The 23148-nt window shown below is 34.4% G+C and overlaps 2 protein-coding genes across 2 annotated transcripts; one reads left to right on the forward strand and one right to left on the reverse strand.

The window, feature by feature from the left end:
* Positions 1 to 5274: 5274 nt before the first annotated feature.
* On the reverse strand, positions 5275 to 10446 carry LOC113391894 (uncharacterized). Its single transcript, XM_026628023.2, has 7 exons — positions 10206 to 10446; positions 9147 to 9238; positions 7853 to 8323; positions 7403 to 7503; positions 6911 to 7007; positions 5831 to 5955; positions 5275 to 5604 (listed from the first exon to the last, which is right to left on the reverse strand). The coding sequence occupies exons 1-7, from the start codon at positions 10337 to 10339 to the stop codon at positions 5380 to 5382; spliced, it is 1245 nt and encodes a 414-aa protein (XP_026483808.2). The 5' UTR covers positions 10340 to 10446; the 3' UTR covers positions 5275 to 5379.
* A 285-nt stretch (positions 10447 to 10731) lies between these two features.
* On the forward strand, positions 10732 to 21464 carry Ergic53 (ergic53). Its single transcript, XM_026627927.2, has 12 exons — positions 10732 to 10953; positions 15288 to 15442; positions 15734 to 15906; positions 16011 to 16126; positions 16255 to 16419; positions 16742 to 16854; positions 17305 to 17433; positions 18106 to 18207; positions 18661 to 18746; positions 18952 to 19092; positions 19203 to 19328; positions 19957 to 21464. The coding sequence occupies exons 1-12, from the start codon at positions 10791 to 10793 to the stop codon at positions 19991 to 19993; spliced, it is 1506 nt and encodes a 501-aa protein (XP_026483712.2). The 5' UTR covers positions 10732 to 10790; the 3' UTR covers positions 19994 to 21464.
* The last annotated feature ends 1684 nt before the right edge of the window (positions 21465 to 23148 follow it).

Here is a 23148-nt window from a genome sequence, read left to right on the forward strand (position 1 = left end):
TAGCTGGACTTACCGTTGACTTCGTAACCCTCTCTAAAGAGCAGGCCTTAGCCCACCAGTGGGATGTACAGTCTGTTACTTGTATACTTAAGTATTTGTTATCTGTAGATTATACATGTAGTAGTTTTTTTTGTCCAATAATTGACAACATTATGTTTGGTTAAGAAAATGTTAATAATAATTTACTTTCCCATATATGTTAAGATGTTTTATGTGTTTTGACTTTTCTAGGTTATTGCATGTAATATTTATTGTTATTAATGTTACGTAACCGACGCCTAGTCGTGTCGGACTTCCCGTCGCAACAAGTTCACGTCGTACCAAGAGGTCAGCCGTTGGTCTCTATTTTCGATACGTTCTCAGCTTTGACAGTCTAGACATATGAATAATCAATGCTTCGTTATCACATAATATCCCCCCTTTTGTTAACAACACCCCCGACACAAGACTGGGGGGGCCTTGATCGCATATGTATTTCACGATTGGTTCTCAGTAACTAGAATTAAGTGCAATATTGTATATTTACTTAGTTACATAATGATGGTGCTCAAATGACATAATATTATTATAATAAGTTAAATGATTTTTCTTTGCAATGGTTTAAATTGTTTTATAGTAAGTCTATCTTGTTGCGGTAATGTTAATACTTAAGTGACCTTTTTCTGTTTGAAGGGTCCTGTGTCCATCTGTGGAACATTAACTAACTTACATATAATAATAATAATACATATTTAAAGAACTGTTATCGTACATTCGTACGTTTTTGTCGTTTCTAAAAATGTATACTTCGCATATGTAATGCATTTAGTTGAATTACGCCTCGTTGACAGTTTCATCGGTTATCAAAACTAATCGTTTCTTGGATTTAGTATCGGACTTCAGTATATCTTCTCGTTTTGATATTAACGACCATCGTGTGCGTTATGATATTATTTACTTTATACTCAGAGAGTATGAGTAAAAATTGACAAATATTTGTTCAAACATTGTTTAGTGTCGTAACGAAAGTGGTGCCCGAGCACAGGGCGTAACATGACCAGATCAGGAACATAATTTATGAATACTTATTTAAAAAAAAATACCTAGTACTTACATTTTTTTTTATAGAGTTATGTTAATACACTTTATTGCCAGGAGTTTGTAAGATTAGAGCATTTAGCAAAGATCCAGTTCTAGAATCTCGCACCGGCTGCATAAATGGCTGGTTACGACACCGTTAGGGGGGAAAATTGTGCACGTACTTGCGTGCAACTTAATCTTTATCTATCTATATTTTAACTTTAGAGCTTTTGAAAGCAAGTGAGCTTTCAAGAATCATCGTTTGTCTGTTCTAAATTTATATAAATGACAATTTAATTAGTATTAAGATCCGAAAGTAATACATATCAATGTAAAGGTTGAAATTATAAATAGATTTTTCTAGAAGTTTTTTTGTGTGTTTGGTATCTAAATGCTTGTTGGAGATTTGTAATAAACTTTTAAGACTGAACAGTTTCTTTTTATTTATCACACCTTTAAGATATTGTCTAACTTTTTGTAAGGAATGTAATGATTATTAATTGGGAGGTATATGTCCTATTCTATAAGCTCACTAAAGCAGCATGTTGAAATAAAGTCCAAATTTGCCCAAGGAAGGCTTTCATCCACCAGTAAGACATTTTAAGGCTTCAGTATTAACCCCTTCTTACCTCTCGGTATATTACAAAACAATGTGCCCATAAAAGCACTTTTGCTCTCAAACTCACTTTTTTCCAACATTTTAATTAAATTTTATATTAATCAAATACAATTAAATTCATGCAATCATAGAATTGGTTGGGCTAAAGTTGAGATTTTAAATATAAAGAAAATTAAAAATTTATTAAATTACTTGAAAATAATCAAACTTTGAAAAGATATCTGCAAAAAATATCGTCAACAAATCTTGTGTTTTTTTTTAAATATGGAATACATTATTTTTTAGTGATCATAACATTAAAAAGTAGTACAGTTGTTTATGTCTCAATTCCAGTCTTTGGATAAGTTCGATTTCAAGTACCTATTAAATATAGGACGCCATTTAAATATACATTTTAAATATAGTATGTTAGAGTTGGGTCTCTGCTGGAGAAATCTGTTTTAATAATAAGTAACTAATTGGGACTAATAACTAAATATTTAACATAATAAAACTGTATAATTGTTTGGGGGTAAAATTATTAAAGAAGGCAGTGGGTCAACCTCGGATAAAATGTACGCTTCATTAAGAATGTCTTCAAATAATTCAAACATTTTTTTTTTATGATATCGGTATGCAGACGAGCAATAGGTCACCTTATGGTAAGTGGTCACTACTGCCCATAGACAACGGCGCTGTAAGAAATATTAACCATTCCTTACATCACCTATGCGCCACCAACCTCGGGAACTAAGATTTTATGTCCCTTGTGCCTGTAGTTACACTGGCTCACTCACCCTTCAAACCGGAACACAACAATACTAAGTATTGCTGTTTGGCGGTAGAATATCTGATGAGTGGGTGGTACCTACCCAGACGGGCTTGCACAAAGCCCTACCACCAAGTAAATAACTATAAAATATAACTCACAAGTCTGTGATTATATGTATCCCAGCAGTGTGCCCACTGCAAACATTTTAGAATAAATAAAACAATCTCATTTTTACATATGTAATAATATTTATTATCAAAAAATACAAAAACTATAATTTTTAATCGGCATGCAATCACAGTATTTAACTTAAACAAAATATATCTTAAAAGAATCAAAAATCAACTTTATTCTTTTATTTGGCTACAATCAGTCTTGGAATAAATTTAGAAAAATATATATATTTATAACAATACCTATTTGTTTACTTATAAACATTGTACAGATAGTGTGCTGTCCAACATTTTTATAACAGACAAATCATGACACTTTGGTTTACCATATGATTATATTACTTATAAGTTTCCACCCGTGTGAGGGGCTTAAGGGGGGAGCGGTTTAGATATTTTTTTTTCTGTTTTTTTCTGTACCTCTAACAGTATGTGTGCAAAATTTCATAACTTAGTTAAGCAGTTTAATATACCCTCTTTCGAATTTATACTATAAATATCGATTTAATTGTTATTATTTTGTTACTTTATTTTTGTTTTGTGTACATATCGTATAATAGTATCATGTTATATTGTGTAAATTTAATGTGACATTCAATGGCGGATTGTTTCGAAGCGTTTGCAATGAATTAATTGCCATAATGCTGTCCTTTTCCAATGATAGACAGAGATAGACGAACGAACAGGTCACGTGATGAACCGTCATTATACTGGTAACAATACAGCACCAACGCGAATGCGTTGCCAAACATGTTACTTAAGACGTTGTATCCCCTGCGGCTGTACTCTCAGTACAGGCACAAGGGATATACGGTTACTCATTTTTTAAAACGACTTTTCGGTTAATTTATTTCAAAAACTTGATTAAACTTACACAGCCTCGGTTTAACATTACTATGTTTCAGATTCTAAATGAGTTACTTTTTCTTCATACATGTTTGTTTTTAATTTTATGACATAATTACATATTTTAAAATTAACATGATACTTTGTGTAAATGTTGAGTATACTTGTAATAGATATTAAATATTAGATTTAACCGAACACCGATCTACAAATTGTCAGTGGTTGGCGATAGATTACTAAACAAGTAACTATTGACTCGACCATAATATTTAATATATATTTGGTTAAAATCTCTATTCACTTAACCCGACAACATATAATACTTTATCACTTTTTGTTTATAAGTCCTGCCTCAAAATATTTAAACCAATAGATGGCGCTTATATATAAAAACATCTAATATTTATATTTTTTATATAATATAGTATTTGTATATATGATTTCCACTTTGACAAAATGGTTTAATTTGACAGGTGCCTCTTATGTTTTTATTTATATATAGATGGTCTGATATGGTCACACGCCCATAGACAATGGTACTGTAAGAAATACTAATCATTCTACGTATCATCAATGGGGCATCAACCTTGGGAACTAATATGTTATGTTAATTGTACCTGCAGTTCTAACTCACTCGCATTTTAAGCCGGAACACAACAACACTAATATTGATGTTTGACGGTAGAATACATGAATGGTAGATCCTACCCAGACGGGGTTGAAACTTGCTAATACCCTTAATACTGTGTATTATACAATCACATAATATTTTGCTGTACAAAATTATTATACGATGTGTATAGACGGACAAAGCAACATTTGAGTATAGGAAGCTAGAGTATATTTATACCAAAGTTGTTAAAAAGTAGTGGTTTTTGAAACTTTAAACAAAAATAAATATTCATAAAATCAGTTTGAATATTCCAGAGTTATTCGTGACCTCATACACTTTGTATTAGGGGCCTGATATCATAAGCCCGTGTAAGTAAACATATTGCTAATTAACCTCCTACTGACCTGTACTATATCTGACCTTGACAATTCACTTTTGATAGTGAAAATTACATTTTGTTTATTTTAGGGTATAACTGACCTCTGACTCTCTAAAGTCAGAACTGCATTATTAAGATATCGTTTATAATAAAGTACTTATTTATTATCAATATGAAAAATCAGTCTTAACTTGTCGATAACATAAATTTTGTTAGGAATATGCGTTTGCGCAGAGGCCAAATATAAAAAGCTAGATAATATGTAGCTTATTCTTATTTAAATTTCTTAGTGTTTTTTTGACATTTTTAATTTACATATTTGCGACTTGTGTCGTATTGAATTCCTTTAAGTTGATAACAAATTCAAATTTGACAATCAAATGATTATATATATATCATGCTATCTCACTTGCACGCTATTCATATCTCTGTCATATCTTGTACGGTTCGAAAAACAGTTTTTAAACCTAACTAATTACCGAAAGTGACAACTTTCGTTTATTGGTATGACGATCAACAAAATAAGTTTTTATTTATTACATTAGCGTAAGCTAATGTAATAATGCCAAAACGTGCACAAAATTAATTTAATTATACACAATATAATGTAATTAATAATTTAACGCAATTTTAGCAATTACTTAGGTAATCAATATTTTTGCTGTCCGTACAAATCAAATCTTTTTTTTTTTTATTGGAATTTAACTTTTCTTTCACAGAATGAGAAAATAGATGTACTGTAAACATAAAAAACAAAAAAAAACATTTCACTATTAATTTAAGTAAGAAAAAGATAACGGTGATTACCGTTATCTTTTTCTTCCATATAAAAAACTTGGGCTCTTAAATCCAATGCTCATAAAAATGAATTCAATCGAAATAATTGAACGTACTACCAGATAAACAGACTTTGGTTATTTGTAAGTTGAATGAATAAAAGTCTTATCTCCATAGGGAGGTGTCATTCAACCTCCCCCTTCCTCTTCCTCGTTCCTCAGCACAGACATTCTTATAGGAACCAGCAAGGAATACATCATTATAGAATATATGTCTATTTGTGCAACTATTGTCTCTATTCCCCGAGTCGTAAAGGCCGATGTCCCTCGTGGGGTATTCATCAAAACTGCCCCCGGAGAAGCTGTTCATAGAAGCCATGTTTCTTAATTTCTATAACATCAAAAATAAGGGTTTTAACAAACATTATGTTATTATGTTTTATTATATTTTTATATTTTTCACATAAAAACATACAATCCTTGATTTCCACTTCCCAGCTCTTCTCCTATGACAACGTCTGCCTACAGAGACTGCTAGTATCTTATAATTTTTGAAGAAAATGTGCGAGAGTCCTCTTTTTTATTTATAGCACCAAATAGACAACTAGCCATCTCACCTGTCTCTGCTCGCTCTCCAGCAGCAGCCTGCGCAACACGCGCGAGTGCAGACGTGCGGCGACCATCAACTGCGACGACGACAGTCGCGACAAGGATGAGAAACTCACGTCCAGTGTGTCCAGACCTGCACTTATGATAATTCATATGTTTCGATGTCAAGTCGGATAGCTTTCTACCACACAATGGACCCCGCTTCCATGGAATGCTGAGAAGTTTCGTGAAGTTTCGTCTTACCTTATGATATATATATATATTTATAATAATACTCGTAAATACGTATATTTATTATATAATTAAATAAAAGCATCTATATATCCAATCTTTAAATTGTTATTACCAAAATGTCTTGGTCACAATGTTGGTATTTATATAAACAAGAAAGTGTAATGCACCAAAAATGAACCCCTGTAAGATCCCCTACTTATCATTTCTGTGAAATTTGTTTGCATTTTATTGCACAATTAACAAATCAGTGATACAATTACAGATTTTGTAAAACTGCACTCTCCATTTGAGTCACTGATTCACGTCTACGTGTAGTATATTGAATATTTATGGACTCGTGTTGTACTTAATCGAAAGCCTTTCATAATTCTCAAAACATATCTACTTGTCCAATGGCATCTTTGTCGAGTTTTATTATCAGACCAAAAGTGTACCAACATAATTTAATTAATCTGGAATTGATTTAATTAAAATTCAACTCGCTAAGTAACTAATTTATTGTAGTGCTTTAAAACACACAGATCCATTTTTATCGTGACTTTATATCAAATAAATAACCTCAATTGGAGGGATGGAGGTGTCCTGGTCATAAGTGGTCAGCTCTTACTATATACAATAACGCCACAGGAAGCATATAATACTACGACCACTGACGAGATTTAAAATGTTATGTCCATTGCGCCCGCGCTGGCTCACACATCAAACCAGTACGAATCAACACGAAATATCAATGGTGGTATCTGGCCAGTCATGTACAAGCCAGGCACGCCAGACGATCGTTAGCCTGCCTACGCAGTCAGGGCATGTGTTCAATGAATAAAATGTCGACGAGTATATACTGTCACGGCGCTCACCGGCGGGCAGCGCGAGCTCCGCCTCCGAGGAGTGCGGCGCGGCGTGCGCCCCGCGCACGAACTCGCCCTCGCTGTCCACCGACCCCTCGCACGAGCGCTGCGGACGCGCGTGTTTAGTGTTGACATTCCGTTAAGTTGCATACAATGAGTCCGCATGTGCGAAATCCCTTCGTGACAATAATCTCATCAAGTATAATTATGATGACCTTCTGACAGTTTTCGACTTCTTCGCCGACACCGGCGTTTGCGTAGCAACGTCGGGTCTCATTTATAATCCTACGGACGTCAAATCGGACATGACGTGGACGGAGTTCAAGAATAGGACATACCTTCGAAACTAAGAAATATCGGGAGAAAATTTGCATGTTCCCAGTGAAATTTCGAAACTTTGAATCCGCCGAACCGCATTTAAGCAACTTGACGCATTAAACTTCTCACCTTCGCCGCGTGAGAGACATTTACCAAGTAGGACATTAATGTGTACTCGCTTACCTCTGATGTCCAATGACCACCTTCAATTAGTCGAGGTCTCCAATCCTCTGGATTAATGACATCAGGATAATCCAATCCATCTGGAACATCCGCTTCTGGTGCTGTGGTAGAAAACAAACGGCTGACATACCTACTACGAATATTGCTATTTAAGTGCCATATAAAAAAAATCGTTAGCAATCAACCAAAGTTACACGATCACGCTTAACCGATTTTAATGAAGTTTAAAATATAGATAAACCTGGGACTAGAATAAGAATATTGACTTGATATTGATGAACAGTAACTTGGTGGTAGTGCTTGGTGCAAGCCCGTCTGTAAACAGAGTAAAACCAGCGAGTAAAATGACCACCTAACCTTTCGACCACAGGAGTATTTTACTAACGAGCCATGTCTAAAAATCGTGTATATTAAACCAGAGTTAATAAGTCTTACAAGAGTCTTAAATACCTTGCGTCCAAATATCTTGTGCTGTGTGTCCAGAATCTAACACAACTCCAGCGTCCGTCGGCAATTCTTGATAGCATTCCGCTTTCCATTTGGAATCGACATTTCTGTCTACCCACGAAGTTTTTAATTCTGAACCCTCTTGGCAATCATCTTTAAAAGCGTCTTCTTCACTGTTCGGTCGTTCTATCGTGAATTCTTCTGATCTTGCTGCTTTCTGTAAATCTTCTAATCTCCTACGAGTACAAGTTTTAAGTTTTTGGGTAGAATTTATTCTTTCTACCCAATTATCATTACTATCTGTTTGAATGTTCCACATTAAACTTCTCTCCTTTTCGATCGTGGAAGATTTCGGTGGATCTTCCGAAGAGACAGCTCTTGGCCAAATGTTAACTGGTTCGAGCCATTCCTGTGAAAGCTGCTTATTTCTTTGATCAGAATATACTGTCAATAATTTAGTTTGTGTGGTTTTGTCTGAAATATTAGTAATAGCAGGTCAGATGGCCCCTTGGAAGAGCCGAGATGGCTCAGTTGAAGCACACGCCTAATTAATGTCTCTAATTCATCTCATGGTCGTGAAGAAAATCAACGTAATCCATAGTGACTCGATAAACTATTCTACTTATTTATACCAGTGGAAGATTAAGTCTTCTTAAGAGGGAGGCTTTAAGGAAACTGGAAGGTATTTTTTTTATGATATCGGTAGGCGGACGAGCAAATGGGCCACCTGATGGTAAGTGGTCACCACCGCCCATAGACAATGGCGTTGTAAGAAATATTAACCAAAGTCAAAGTCAAAGACAAAAATCTTTATTCAATATAGAAGTGTTTACACTTGCTTATTGATATCCAAAAATCTACCACCGGTTCGGAATTTAACACCTCGACCTGAGAAGAACCGGCGATAGAAACTCAGCGGGATATTTTTTTTTTTTCTTTTTTTCTCTTTTTTTCCATTTTGCATGTACAATAATAATTATATTTTAGTTATTTGAAACAGCCATTCCTTACATCACCAATGCGCGACCAACCTTGGGAACTAAGATGTTATGTCCCTTGTGCCTGTAGTTACACTGGCTCACTCACCCTTCAAACCGGAACACAACAATACTGAGTACTGCTGTTTGGCGGTTGAATATCTGATGGGTGGGTGGTACCTACCCAGAGGGGCTTGCACAAAGCCCTACTAAATTTACAGGCTATTAATGTAATACAAACGTTCGCTCTATACTGTCGCCGTAGCGTCATAAGCGTAGATTTAAAAGTAAAGGGTATCATAAAATAAAAAATAAAATACCTGAGTCCGAATCTACAAAGGCCACATTGAGTGGATCTGATTGCTCAGCGATATCATGTTGGTCCAGATTATAGGTCACATTCAGGTTTTTTCTGAAATTAAATCATTAATTTTTAGGCAAAGTTAAAACAAAATTGTTAATTTTGTTTTAACTTTATTTGTAGTTGTGACTCTCCATTAGATGGTAAGTGATCTCTAATCACCAATTTTCTTTACAACATAGGGTCTAAAATCTCCTATGCCTGTTATTAATTAGCTCAAACAAAGCTGAAAAAAGTTATTGAGTGGTACCACCAGAGGCCTAGACCATATCAGAGATCTTTATATATTAATATCAATGTGTGTCTTATATATTCCTCTACAATTCCAAATGAAATGAGAAAATAATTGTATCAATTAGCAAGTTCTTAGTGTTCAATGTCTGTTTTACAATTATAATGTATTAGATTGACTTAAATTGTGTTACACAATATAGACAAGGTTTAATCTTGTATAGGTCTATGTATGCTTTCCATAAATAGATCGTATTTTTATAATGTAATTACAATAAGGATCTTAGTCTAGACTAAGTATTTTTGTAATCAATAAAAATGTTCAACTTTTAAAATTTTTTCATTATTAAGAAATATTTTATCTGTATTTTCAGACATTTTTTATGTATACTCAAAATTAACATTAAATTATATTCAATATAAATTTAAATTATCTTAAGCATATTTTTATATAGCGTCACTACAATTATTTGGGTTATTTATAGCAAGAAATACAATTTATTCTCTTAAGTTTAAAGAATTGTAGATTTTCTTGAACAATATTCAAGTATTGTATCAAAATATTTTCTAAAGTCTAAATTAACTTTATAAAATACAACTTAAGACATAAAAAGACCCACAAAACATCACAATCACGCACAAAATATCTTATACAAACTTAATTACAAGAGTAATTAGTCGAAAACTAGCATATTCGTATACCTATAATCGTCAATGAGTAAATGCAATTTAATTTTCGCTTCTTATCACTTCTAGCGTTACAGCGTATGTTTAAATATCAACTTACTTCTTTTCTGAAGATTTTTCAGATGATTTCTTCTGTTTACGGGTTGGACTTAGTTTCCAATTATTCTGTTTTTTATAAAACTCAAGACGATATATGGCTATTAGCTCGGGTTTTGGATTTTTGCATGCCGACATATTGAATAATGCAATTGGTTTTAATTTTGTAAATAGTTCTTTTCAAAATAAATAATATTGTGCTGAATTGCTAATTTATCGTATACACTTTTGCATTGCATTTAAAGTTGCCGGTACTTCACAAAAATGAGTTAAGTTAAACTGTCACATATCGTACCTACTATCGTGTTTCGGGTATGAGTGTGATAATATAAAAAAATCTAATCAATTTTGAACTTTAGAAAATAATATTATAATTTAACAATTACTATTTATAATTCATATTCATAAAAAAACTTTTTTGATAAAAATAAATATAACTGAAACTAAAATAATGATAGCAATAACTAAACGTTACGATATTATCCCCACACCACAACTACATTGTATCGCCAATACGTCAATTTGCCAAATAATTTGACAGTTACTGTTGAACTTTTTATTCGAGGTTGTCGTCACCTGGGCTGTTGACATGTCTACTATCGGTTTAATTTTATTATTGTGCGCAGTGTTAAGCGGTGTAGTGAGTTCTAATTCTCAGACAGTCCACAAAAGATTTGAATACAAATTTTCATTTAAACCGCCGTATTTAGCTCAAAAAGATGGATCTGTACCTTTCTGGGAATACGGAGGAAGTAAGTGATGTTTTCTTAAAATAAATCTGTGTAACAACCGTATGGTTAATAACTGGTCTTGTTAATTAGTATTTTATGTGTGTCCCATAATTGTATTGATGATTTTTGTGTTATAAAAGGCATATTAAAATAAAAATAACTTGTTGTTACGGTATTTCGCTTCTGACAGAGACACGTCAGTCATATTTGTCACGTGTAAAAGAGATAGCAATATACGAACTACTACGAATGCGAGAGAGTAAAGTGCTGTTGTCAGTTTATCGTTTTTGGTTCCACGACAGCACTCGTGAATTTGATGACTTCTTTTTCGTTAATATTTTAAAATCGATTCTTGAATTAAATGATAAATATAGTTTTAAATAATTTACGCTTTTTATACGCACTAATATAGTTATTCATCTTAATAATCATTTTAAAATGTTAATTTTATCCATGTTGGAAAATTAAAATTTATTTGAAATAAAACTAGTTTTGATAGATAAATCCTGTATGATTTTAAATATAATAACGTCTTTATATTTTCAACAAAGATACTCAAGGACATTCATTGTCTTAAACCAAAGTTTTAATACAATAATTATTTCATTAATGTATACCTACCTAATTTAATATTTAAAACAATTATTGTAATGATTAATAGCCTGTAATGATAATTAGCAGTATCAGAAAACTGCTAATAATAATATCTTCGACTTCTTTAAATAGCAAACATTTTTATCAATAGTTATGTTTATTATATTAGGTAATTACCATTGGAGTAAAAAAAAACCACTTTAATTATTATTAAGCTAAGCAGTCATTGGTCCTAGTGCAGCCAAGAGATTTCTTATTGGTTCGAATTCCACAATTTTGAGGGGATTTACAGTTTAATAAGCAACTTTTTAATTGTTTAAGAGCAACATTTAATATTATTTTTATATAACATTTAGTTTTGAACAGACTTATAACTTAGAATTATAATTTTAAGTAGTAACATCGCCTTTATTTTGTATAATAAAACAGTTTTTGTTTCCTTTTAATCTTGATTAATTTTACTACTGTGTCTGTGGGTTTGAACATTTCTCCACAACACTGTCCCGATTGTTGCTGTATTATTTATTACTAGTCATCCAAGTATATTTTAAATGATTATAACATTTTAATGTTAATGATAATTAAATACTTAATCAATGTAATTAAGGAGTATCAGTAAATTATACACAAAATTTGTTTCAATAGAATTAAGGCCGTATGCAAGTTGTGGTAATGATTTTTCTGAGTAGGTGCCAAACATTCATCAGTTTGTCTACTGTCAAATGGCATTGCTGTATTCTAGGGAAAATATGAGTGACTCAGTATAGTTTCAGGCATGCAGGCATAACACCCTAGCTCATGTACATTAATATTTCTTTAACCATGACAACATGTATGCAAAATTTTGTGTTGATTGCTTGAAAGTATACCAATAAACTATATTATAATATTAGTAACAATTTCCTGCTAATCAATCAGCCCTTGAGATAGACCAATATCGAGCAGAAAGACCAAATAATGGTAGACGATGATTATATTGAAGACAAAAAAGTGTGGACGTAGTATTTATTGACTTCTAGGCAGGATATATAAATAAAGTAATTGTTGTTTACTGACATACTCTGTAATTAAAATGGTGGAAAAGAGTAACAACTGAGTTTCTTGCCGGCTATTCTCGGTAGAATCTACTTTCTGAACCAGTGGTAGCTTTAAATTTAATTCAACGGTGAATATGATGATTCAAAAGTGGTCCAGTCCCATAAACTACTTGAATTAAGAATATTTTGATTTTATCTTGAATGATTTAGGTTTCGTTGCCCATTCTCAAGCAAAACCTATATTGTGTGTGCAAACTTATGGATATATAATACTATGGAATGGCAGTGCCTCAATAGATTTTTATTGACCTGATCTGGTTGTTGAACCTAGGACATGGCCACCAGACCAATGAGGCAGTGCATGTAATGGTGGCTACTATAATGAGAGTATGCTTATTGAATAATATATTATATATGGCAAATATTTATCATTTAACCCATAGTCATAATTATAATTCTTGATTAAATAAATTATCACATTGCTAATAAAAAATGTGTTACATAGAATGTAAAATTTATAATTTCATACATTGACCTTTATTAACAACGTAATAAGGTTTAATATTGAAATATTAAGCTTGTTTTGTAATTTTGCAAATCCATACTCGGTGACCAAGTAAATTATGCACACTTTATGCTTAATATGTTATATTTTATGATGCAAACTGTTCTAGACTCTAACTTTTTGCTATTGAAGATAAAAATTGCTTGTCAAGCATAAAAGTATCAAGTAAGCGTTAATATCACTAATTGTTTTTAAATGAAATATGTTTTAGCAGCATATTAAAGTGTGTCAATTGTTGCTTTGTTAAGATTTATTGGCAAAGTTACTTTCAGATAGAAAATAATGTGGTGTACTTATACTGTCTATCTAGTTTGACTCCTGTCTGATGAAAAAAAATAGTCTATACTGGTAAATGTGGCGTTTTGTTTTTAAATGATACAGGTAGGCAGACTGTCAAATATTGCTGGTATGTGGTCTTAAAAATAAAGGGAAGGTTAGCTACAAACAGATACAGATGTTATTTTATAGGTAGGTGAGCGCCTTATGTAAAGTGGTCACCCCCCCATATAGACCCTACTGTAAGAAATATCAATTCCTTACATCACCAATGCGACTATAACTTTGGGAGCTGTCTCTTATCCTTGGGTTTACACTGCCTCACTCACCCTTCAAACCGGCATTAAACAAAGTATTGCTGCTTGACGGTAGAATATCTGATGGGTACAAGCTGGCACAAAGCAAGGATGCTTGCATAAAGTATTGTTGTATGAAATTCCACTGGCTTAGATACTAATTCCCAATAGTTTTAGTACTTTCTTTCCTTAAAGTTGTACTGTAGTTGAGGTAGTATCATAAAATATAGCCTATTTGTTATGTGTTTCACCTTTATTAATAAGCAACATTAACATGTTCAGGACATAACAACATGATAGCATGTGACTATTAACTGACAATTCTAACAATTGTTCATTGGTCAAAACAAATAGCGCGCGCTTCCCCCTCTTCCTGTTACACAATTCCGTCCCATTTCACGAAATCACTCCTACTTACTCCTACTTACTATAAAAAAGAGAGAAAAGATGACATTACTATTATTAGACAGGGACAGATAGAATATGAAATATCTTGTATTCCCAGTTGAAAGTGTCCAGTGTGTACTTTCCTGTGTCTCAGAGACCACGTAAAACTGTCGGTAATGAAAGTAAGGGGATTTAAAGTGCACTTGTATTTGCGTACACACTTATTCACTATAATATCCCACGCGGCTGGCTGGTCTCACTGAAGAATGGCAGACTTGGTCGAAATCGTTCAGAACATCGTATATGTCAAAATTGGAAACCATATTCGTGAAGATTTCGATAAAATCGAACACGTAACACGTGTCTTATCGAACAAGCTATATTTCGCGAGCAAAGCCGCTAAACGTCCCAGTAAAAGGCTTAAGATTAATAAATTACAGAGATTAATATTTCATAAATACGTCAGATAAGAAATATTGTTTTATATCTGTAGTTTTTTTTTAATAGATTACAAGAGAAGGTCTTTAGTTCGTATTCAATATATTTATATCGTCTTTTATGTTCTGTGTTTTATCTAAACTTAATATATTTCCGGTACAAATTAATAGCTAGAAATAAGACTTCAAAAATTGTTAGTCCTCGTACGTCTCAATGCTGGGCAAATGCTCCTTTTATGGGCGAGTTTATTTCATATCACGTTGCGGTATTTATGGTCTTATGTTGCAGAATTTCAAGTTCATTTTCATTTTATTTGTTCGAAGGATTTTGTCACTCAGTCATCATATACTCTAATGCCAAACAGCAGTTCTGGTTGGAGGGGGAATGAGTGTAACTGCAGATATAACAACTTTATTGCCAAGGTTGTTGACCATTCGTGATGTGGAGAATGATAATTATTTCTTGTAGCACCAATGTCTATGTTATACCAGATAGTAAGCACCATATTACTATCAGGTAGCCCATTTAACCAGACCGCCAACACTATATGGCATAAAAAATCCTGTCATAATGGGAAATACAAGCTGTATTTCCCATTATGCTTTTCTTCACCGCCGCTTACGAGATGAATTATAAAGACAAATTAATCAGTCCAAATTGACAGATTAAGTTTATATTTTGCAAATTTAAATTTTCCTTGAGATTTCTTGATGTCAATAACTGTATTTACATAGATTTTTACAGTGTACGTTTAATTTGCAGATGCGATAGCGTCTGGCGAGAGTGTCCGTCTGGCGCCGTCTCTAAGGAGCCAGAAGGGTGCGATATGGACGAAGCAACCGATCGGCTTTGATTGGTGGGAAGTGGACATCATGTTCAAGGTCACCGGGCGGGGTCGTATCGGAGCTGATGGTTTGGTAAGATGATAAACATATCGCAATGACAGGAATTGTTACTTTACAAGATGTTATTGAAATCTCTACAACAGGCCGCAGGGGCATTGTTCTGTAGTTTTTAGCCGGCCCGTGTGAGGAACTTGCCGTCCGAAAGATTGTACTGCAAAATGTCAATGTGCTGGTATGTTTAAGGGAGGGCTAGTTGCAAGGTTAAGGGATCGTCTTTGTTTCAATGGATGGCAATGTATTGACCACTTCCAGTTCCACTTTCAGATGCCACTATATCTCTTAATTTCAAATAATATTCTTAAGGCTTTCTGGTACACGACGCAACGAGGCGACTACACCGGTGAGGTGTTCGGTTCATCAGACCGGTGGAACGGTCTCGCTGTTATCTTCGATTCGTTCGACAATGACAACAAACACAACAACCCCTACATCATGGCCATGTTGAACGATGGCACCAAGAACTTCGATCACAAGAGGTAGGTCATTGCATATGACTCCCATTAACACCTTACCAACCATATCTTGTACCCTACTCCAGTCCCCCAAAATATATGGTATGTAAATTATTAATTTGTTTCAGTGATGGTACCACTCAGCTCCTCTCCGGTTGTCTCCGGGACTTCCGTAACAAGCCGTTCCCGACTCGCGCTCGCGTTGAATATTACTTGAACACCCTCACCGTTTACTTCCACAATGGTAAGTTGCCTGTACCATATATGTCATGATTTTGAATTGGTGATAAGGTCTTGGATTAGCACTTCTGGGTACCACCAGTATTAAAAACCATATCTTTGTAATTTAATATATCATTTATGTAACTTCAGGTCTCACCAACAACGAGGCAGACTATGAACTGTGTTTCCGTGCGGAGAACGTGGTGCTCCCTAGAGGAGGTTACTTCGGTCTGTCGGCCGCTACAGGAGGCCTGGCTGATGACCACGACGTCATACATCTCCTCACATCGTCCCTGTACTCCACGCAACAGGCCGGTGAGTACTATACTCATTATTGGGCTACCACTATTTAGGATCAGCAAAGTCTATTTTGCACTTTTGATGTCAGCTTACTACCTCCTATTCCTGGTGTTAATTTTGCTGGAGGGTTGATTGACCGCCACCATTTTAAGGTCCTGGATATGATATGTAAGTACTCCTACCCTGTTGTTCCATTCATATCAACTTAGAGAAGACATATCAACATTATTGTAAGAACTCCTGTGGGACTCAATTGTTTTTGAAAATTCGTTTAAGTAGATTTATTATAAAATAAAATATAACAATTGCATAAGTCGTTGATTGATTGTGACTTCAGGCGGTCAGCAGATCAGCAACGATGAACAGCAGAAACTGTCCCAGGAGTACCAGCAATACCAGCAAAAACTCGAGCAGCAGAAGGAAGAGTACAGGAAGGAACATCCCGATGAAGTATGTTTTTCAATTCGCTTTTCGTTTGATGTGTCCGTTAGCGAAATGTTTTTATCTGTTCCACTTCTTCATGTAACTAAAAGTTGGAGCCCAATTACTGGACAAAGGCTTTCTGTCTTTTGGATGATATGATTTGAAGCTTATTCCACTGTGTTGCTCCGGTTTGGTGGATACAAATGTGGCACACTCATCCAAGATATGCAGGTTTCCTCATGATGTTAGCCTCATCGCCGCGTTCTAGATGAATAACATTATAAAGATCAATTAAATACAAGAAAATTTAATGGCTTGAACCGTTTCAATCTGAAACATACTATAAACCACAATATTGTCTCTGCGCAATGACAACAACTCTGGTTTTCTTTGGGATAAATCATTCATATTTCTATGTTTAGAGGTATAATTCAGGCTGTGGCCGATTGATATATATTTATATCTTTCTATCGCCAGGTGCGTGATAAGGACGGAGAATTCGATGATTGGTTCGAATCTGACGGACAGAGGGAACTGCGTCAGATCTTCCAAGGATTAGGACAGATACAGGATGTTATGAGAGATCTGCACAAGAAAGTTGATGAGGTATGTCTATGTACTTTCTTATATACCTATACTAATAAATAAACGTTTATTTAAACCAATAAACATAACTACTCTACAAAAAACGTCTCCACAGACGTTTTTTTCGTAAAGTCTGACCTAAAAAAATACTAAAACAATATAAATCAAACTTATACGAGAAGATGCATTGCGTTACGGAGAAGGTTTTAGTGAGTAATAATATTATATAAATAATTTTAGACTCTTGACGTCGTGACCAGCGTGAATATCGTGTTCTTGTAACATATATGAGGATCATTAGAAAATTGGGGGATCCCATTTGCACCTTTTGTTTTATATGGATATTAATATTGGTCCAATTAGTTGATTATTACATGGTTTTATTATTATATCAAAATAAAAGAGCATGCTCAATGCCGTGCTCTTTGCCTGACTTCATAAAGGAGTTATAAATATGTTTATGATGTTAAATTTATAGAGAATATTCATTGAGAATGTCAAACTCAAGGAGGCCTTTAAGCACTTTAACAAGTTTAAATTTAATTTAAAGCTATGTCTGCATATAGTGATTTGTAATATAGATTCTACCCCGCTAAAAGTCTCCCCTCTAAAGTGTCTCTATAAATACTAAAGTTCAATTGCAATGACAAACATTTATAATGACTTTATAATTAGTGAAATATCTATTTTCAGGTTATCGGGAAGCAAATGAACTCACTGTCAATGTTGACAGCGGTGTACAGCCACTCTCAAGGGCAACCTTTGCAGCCGACTCAACCCGGACAGGTTCCACAGGTAGGCTTAGCGAAAATTTCATAAGATCTAATCCAATTTGGTTATATTACTTTGTAACGCATAGGAACATCTGCCTAATATTGAATTTAAGGTAAAAACACTATAGTATTTATGTAATATTTATAAAGGTACCAAATTGAGAAGTAGGATGTAATGTCCCTTGTGCCGATAATAACTCTGGCTCACTCGCCCTTCAAACCGGCACTCAACAATATTAAGTTGCTGTATCGCAATAGAATATCTATTGAGTGGGTGGTACCTTCCCAGACAAGCTTATATAAAGCTGTAACACAAAATTAAAAAAACGTTTTAATTGAATACATTGTGTAGTGCATAGTATAACAGAGCTATTAACAAATCGCATATAATATATATATATATCTTAGGTCTAACATGGAACATATATATATATATGTACGTATGAATTAAAAAAAATCTTAACATATTTTCCAGATGCCAGCGCTACCAATCACAAGACAGGATTGGGAAATGATGGCGACTAACAACCAGATTATGATCAATACGATTGCTGAGTTAAAGTGAGTCATGTATTTGATATCTGATAAAGGACATTTGGTATCTGAACTCCCTACTTGTTTGAAACGTTAGATGGTTTTAATAATAGCAAATATTTCGTTTTAATAACTTGCTAACTTCGGGTTGCTACTGATAACTTTATACTGATACCCAGATAGTCAAAGTTAATTATTTAAATATATACTATATAAAACGTCATGTCAACAGGGGTTTCATGATCGAAGTGTCACGTAAGTCTGACACGCTGCTGGCTGGCGGGGCGGGCTCCGCTCCAAGTCCGCAGCTGCTCAACGAGATGCGAGATGGACTGAACCAGGTCAAGCAGACCGTTGCGAGCGTCGCGCAGAGGTGAGATATATGGGCCATCTCATGAGTATATTAAAAAAAAAAATCCAAAGCAACCAATAAAATATACACATATTTAATGGTATAGTTCTAATAATAAATGTTATGTTCAGGATGGCGGCAGCCCCACCCGTGGTAGCCGAGCCGATGTGTGCCACGGTATCGTGCGTGTCCACCACGACGCTGCTGGTGGTGGTCACCTGCCAGCTGCTTGTTATGTTCCTCTACGGACTGTATAAGTAAGTATACGTTTTATATTAACAACTGTGCTAATGGTGGCGATTCTCAACGAAATGCTAGAATGAGTTGGTTACGTTTTACTCAACCAGTCATGAAATTAGACATGTCAGGGATACAGGTGAACAAGTGCGTATTTAGTGCCACCCCCCCGGCCACAAACAACATCAGTTAAAATTCTCTTTTGTTCATCATATTTAAGAACACTTACAAAAGTGATCTTATCGCTACTAAAGCTCTTTCACACAACGTTTATAAATAGTATTTGGTGTAGTAGATAGTTCAGAAGTGTACCGTCTAACTCTGTTGATGAAATAAATATCCTTAAGTGATATCCTCGTCGGTTAATGGCTAACAGGCCACAGATTCCGAGGTCTTAAATGAACTCGTGAAAATAAGCTGACATTACTCTCCCATGCCTGTACTTAAAAATATTTCGCCAGCGTGATAGCATCCACCGGTGTCCCTTTCAATCAGGCCCTAGCGAACCGATAACAGTTATTTATATCGAGGGCCAATTATAGATCCTTTTCTTTTGTATCGGAGCCCCCAAAATACCAGCCACCGTATCCGATTCGATCCCTCGTCATTATATACATCTGTAGTAATTTAATTATTTATTCTTTTCAGGGAAAGAAAGGAGGCACAAGCTAAGAAATTCTTCTAAGTGTGTGTGTACCTACTTACGTACTTTACGTGTGAATTTGAGATCTTTTAACGAAGCCATAAGGTTCACTTTAGCTTGTATGTATCAAAAAATGTTCATAATATAAACAAAAATAGTTTATAGCTAAAATATTTTAGTTAAACAAATATATTAGTGTAATATATTTATACGTATAATATTTTTTCTTAACAATTTTTTTTTTTTTTTTGGTAATTATTGTCGACCGTATCGCATCGAATTCCTAATATTGCACAAGATAACTTTTATGTACTAATTATATATTTGCAGACAGTTATGTATTATATCAATTGAATTATTATTTTTCTTGATATTTAGACATTAAGAGGCGTAATTGTTGATTATAGTGACTGAGAGGACGCTCAAGTGTACTGAATGCTGATTTTTTTGGAGAATATAATGCTTTGAAAGTAAATTACATATACTAAATCTTTAATAATATACATAAAAGACATACCAGTAGATGTAGCGAGTTTCGGAGAATGTTTTAGTACATAATCTATACATATAAATCTATGTATATAAAAGCGAAATACCGCTCACTGATTAATCACGAAATCTCAGAAACCATAACACGTACAGTCTCGAAATTGGGCAGGTAGGTGCCCTATAGGGCGTAGACATCCGCTAAGAACGGATTCAACGAAACTCCACCCCTTAGGGGGTAAATCGAGTATTGGAAGTTTGTGTTTTATAAATTTCGCGCGTGTAAATCCGCAGGTTCAGCTAGTATTATTATATAAGTTGCTGCGCTTTGAAGTATCATCAGATTTAAATTTAGTATAACAACGTGATAAAAGAGAATTTTATGTTAAAATTAGACATTAGAGTCGAGATGATTCAGTCACTAGTCATCGATACACTGTACTAGATTTCAGTCGAACGCTCACTGTTCGACTGAACTGAACTGCAGTCCGTACACCTGACTTAGTGTGACTTCGCCGTTCATTCGCCGTGGACGTGTACAGAGCTGCGTTGGTAAGATTTAGTTGTGTTAACTCCGATTGATAATATCGAAAAGGAGCATATCGTAATATTTGAGCGTCGTTTAAATGTCAGAATATTTTTTTTTTTGTTTTAAATATAATTAAAAATGAAAGTCTGGTTGTGTGAAATTGGCATTTGTTTTTTGTTTTATGAGAATGTATGTTGTATTATTTTTATTAGTTGTTCTGTAGGTTTATTTGATTTTCGATTGATAACAACACGTTCTCGAAACGTTTCTCGAGTTTATGGAATTATTTTGTCAACAAAACTCGCGTATTTAAATGGATATGATCAAAAATGTAAAGTGCATTTTTATTACATGTATAAAAAGTTAAAATGTCTGTACGTAAGTAGAGTGAGATGAGATTCATTTTTTTTTTACCGGCGTGACTGAGGAAACGGTGATATACCTGTACATAAATAAATATTTATATTTTTCTTTTAGTAAATGTTATTATTTGTCACAGTTGGTTGTTTTATTTGCGATCCTCGTTTATAACCAGTGGCTCTCCCGAAAACTTCGTCTTGTCTGTCTGTCTGTCTTAGGAATTTCGTACCAATTAACTTCTCTCTAAAATTAATTCTTTGTTAAATTGTAACAATTGAGTAAATTGCAATCAAGAATCGTCTTTAATTTTCTGCACGTGTACGGCTGGAGCTCTTCAAAATGAGACCAGAGCCGATTTTCTATGTGCAGCCATCGTCGCGTAATCACTGGGACAAAAATCGGCTTACGCTTTTAATATATAAGAAGATTATTTTCAGCGAAAGTATTGTAACTGTGGAGTGCTTTTTAATGGTGGATTAAGTGATGAGCGATACTGGGTATCACACTGGTTTGTATCACAGATTTGGGGTACGCTAGATACCGCACGTTCATTGGATAGCCATCGAATATAACGTATATTTTGTCAGCAATACTTGACAATCATAATAAATGATTCTAAAATTAGTAAAGTAATTTGAGCAATGACATGACATGTCCAAAGCAGGCACTACCTCTAGCCGTGGGTGATTTCCGATTTTTTTGACATCGGTTGTACAAGATTATATAGATGATAAAAAAGCGTGGAGTTAATGCTCGTTGACTTCCAGGCAAGAGACATGACATACATATATAATTGTATTTAACTAACATGACTGTATTTTTAGATGTTGAAAAAGAGTAACTACTGAGTTTGTTTTCGGTTCTTCTCGGTAGAATCTGCATTCCGAACCGGTGGTAGCTTCACTCAATACAGTTTGTAAAATGACAATTCAAAAGTGCTTGTAAAAGCCTATTTGAATAAAGTATATTTTGATTTGATTTGATTTCAGATATCGCCCCGTCTTTGTTTCACTTAACATTGTACGATATGTGAGGAAGAGATGAAACGGATGCGATATCGAAATCGGTTTAACATTCGCTTCATCTCTTTCTCACATATGGGTTACTGTAAAGTTAAAGAGAGATAGGGCGAATATTTCATGAGATTAATGTTATCGTACTTTGAATGCTTTGACCGAATATTCATAGTTTTTCAGATGCGGTGAAAACGGTTAAAAAACAACAAATCGATGACATCTGATTTTAGATTAGTTTCGGTATATCGGACACATGCCTAACTACCTCCATTAATTCGATTCACTACCCAAGAAGAGCTTATGACGGCACAATTAAACGAACACAAGCTAAAGTAGTAACGCGTCCAGTTTGTGCACGACACATACTTTAGGCACGGATATTGGATCATTTTCAGTACCATGTTTGTCTGGTTGAGCAGGACCGGACCGTAAGTTTATGGGGCCCTGGGCTAACACTACTTAGGGACCCACCTAAGACATATCTGAACGTAGACTTGAATTAAATGAATTGAATGGGTTTGATTAATTGCAGGACTCACAGGGCTGCAAACCATACGATCTGTTTAATTTAATAAAGTTATGGATTCTTTAGCATTATCGTCTATTTTTGACTTTGACTAGCTGAGGCCCCCCTGAATCCAAGAGGCCCTGGGCTGAAGCCCAATAAGCCATATGATAGATCCGGGCCTGTGGTTGAGCATCCAATTTGATAACAATATCAGTGAACGTTGCAGAATTTTCGTTTTTGCGTCTGAAACTTCATTAAAGTGGAACATTAAAATATTACTGCGTCGACGCAGTCAAAA

Source organism: Vanessa tameamea, chromosome 28 (genome assembly GCF_037043105.1).
Source record: "Vanessa tameamea isolate UH-Manoa-2023 chromosome 28, ilVanTame1 primary haplotype, whole genome shotgun sequence".
Lineage (NCBI taxonomy): Eukaryota > Metazoa > Arthropoda > Insecta > Lepidoptera > Nymphalidae > Vanessa > Vanessa tameamea.

Coding starts and splice junctions, on each gene's coding strand:
- LOC113391894 (XM_026628023.2), bottom strand. CDS start 10,339: ATGTCGGCATGCAAAAATCCAAAACCCGAGCTAATAGCCATATATCGT. Junction 8,324..9,146: donor CTTTGTAGATTCGGACTCAG/GTATTTTATTTT, acceptor CTAATATTTCAG/ACAAAACCACACAAACTAAA. Junction 7,504..7,852: donor ACAAGATATTTGGACGCAAG/GTATTTAAGACT, acceptor TTTCTACCACAG/CACCAGAAGCGGATGTTCCA.
- Ergic53 (XM_026627927.2), top strand. CDS start 10,791: ATGTCTACTATCGGTTTAATTTTATTATTGTGCGCAGTGTTAAGCGGT. Junction 16,855..17,304: donor GGAAGGAACATCCCGATGAA/GTATGTTTTTCA, acceptor TTCTATCGCCAG/GTGCGTGATAAGGACGGAGA. Junction 19,329..19,956: donor TTCCTCTACGGACTGTATAA/GTAAGTATACGT, acceptor TATTCTTTTCAG/GGAAAGAAAGGAGGCACAAG.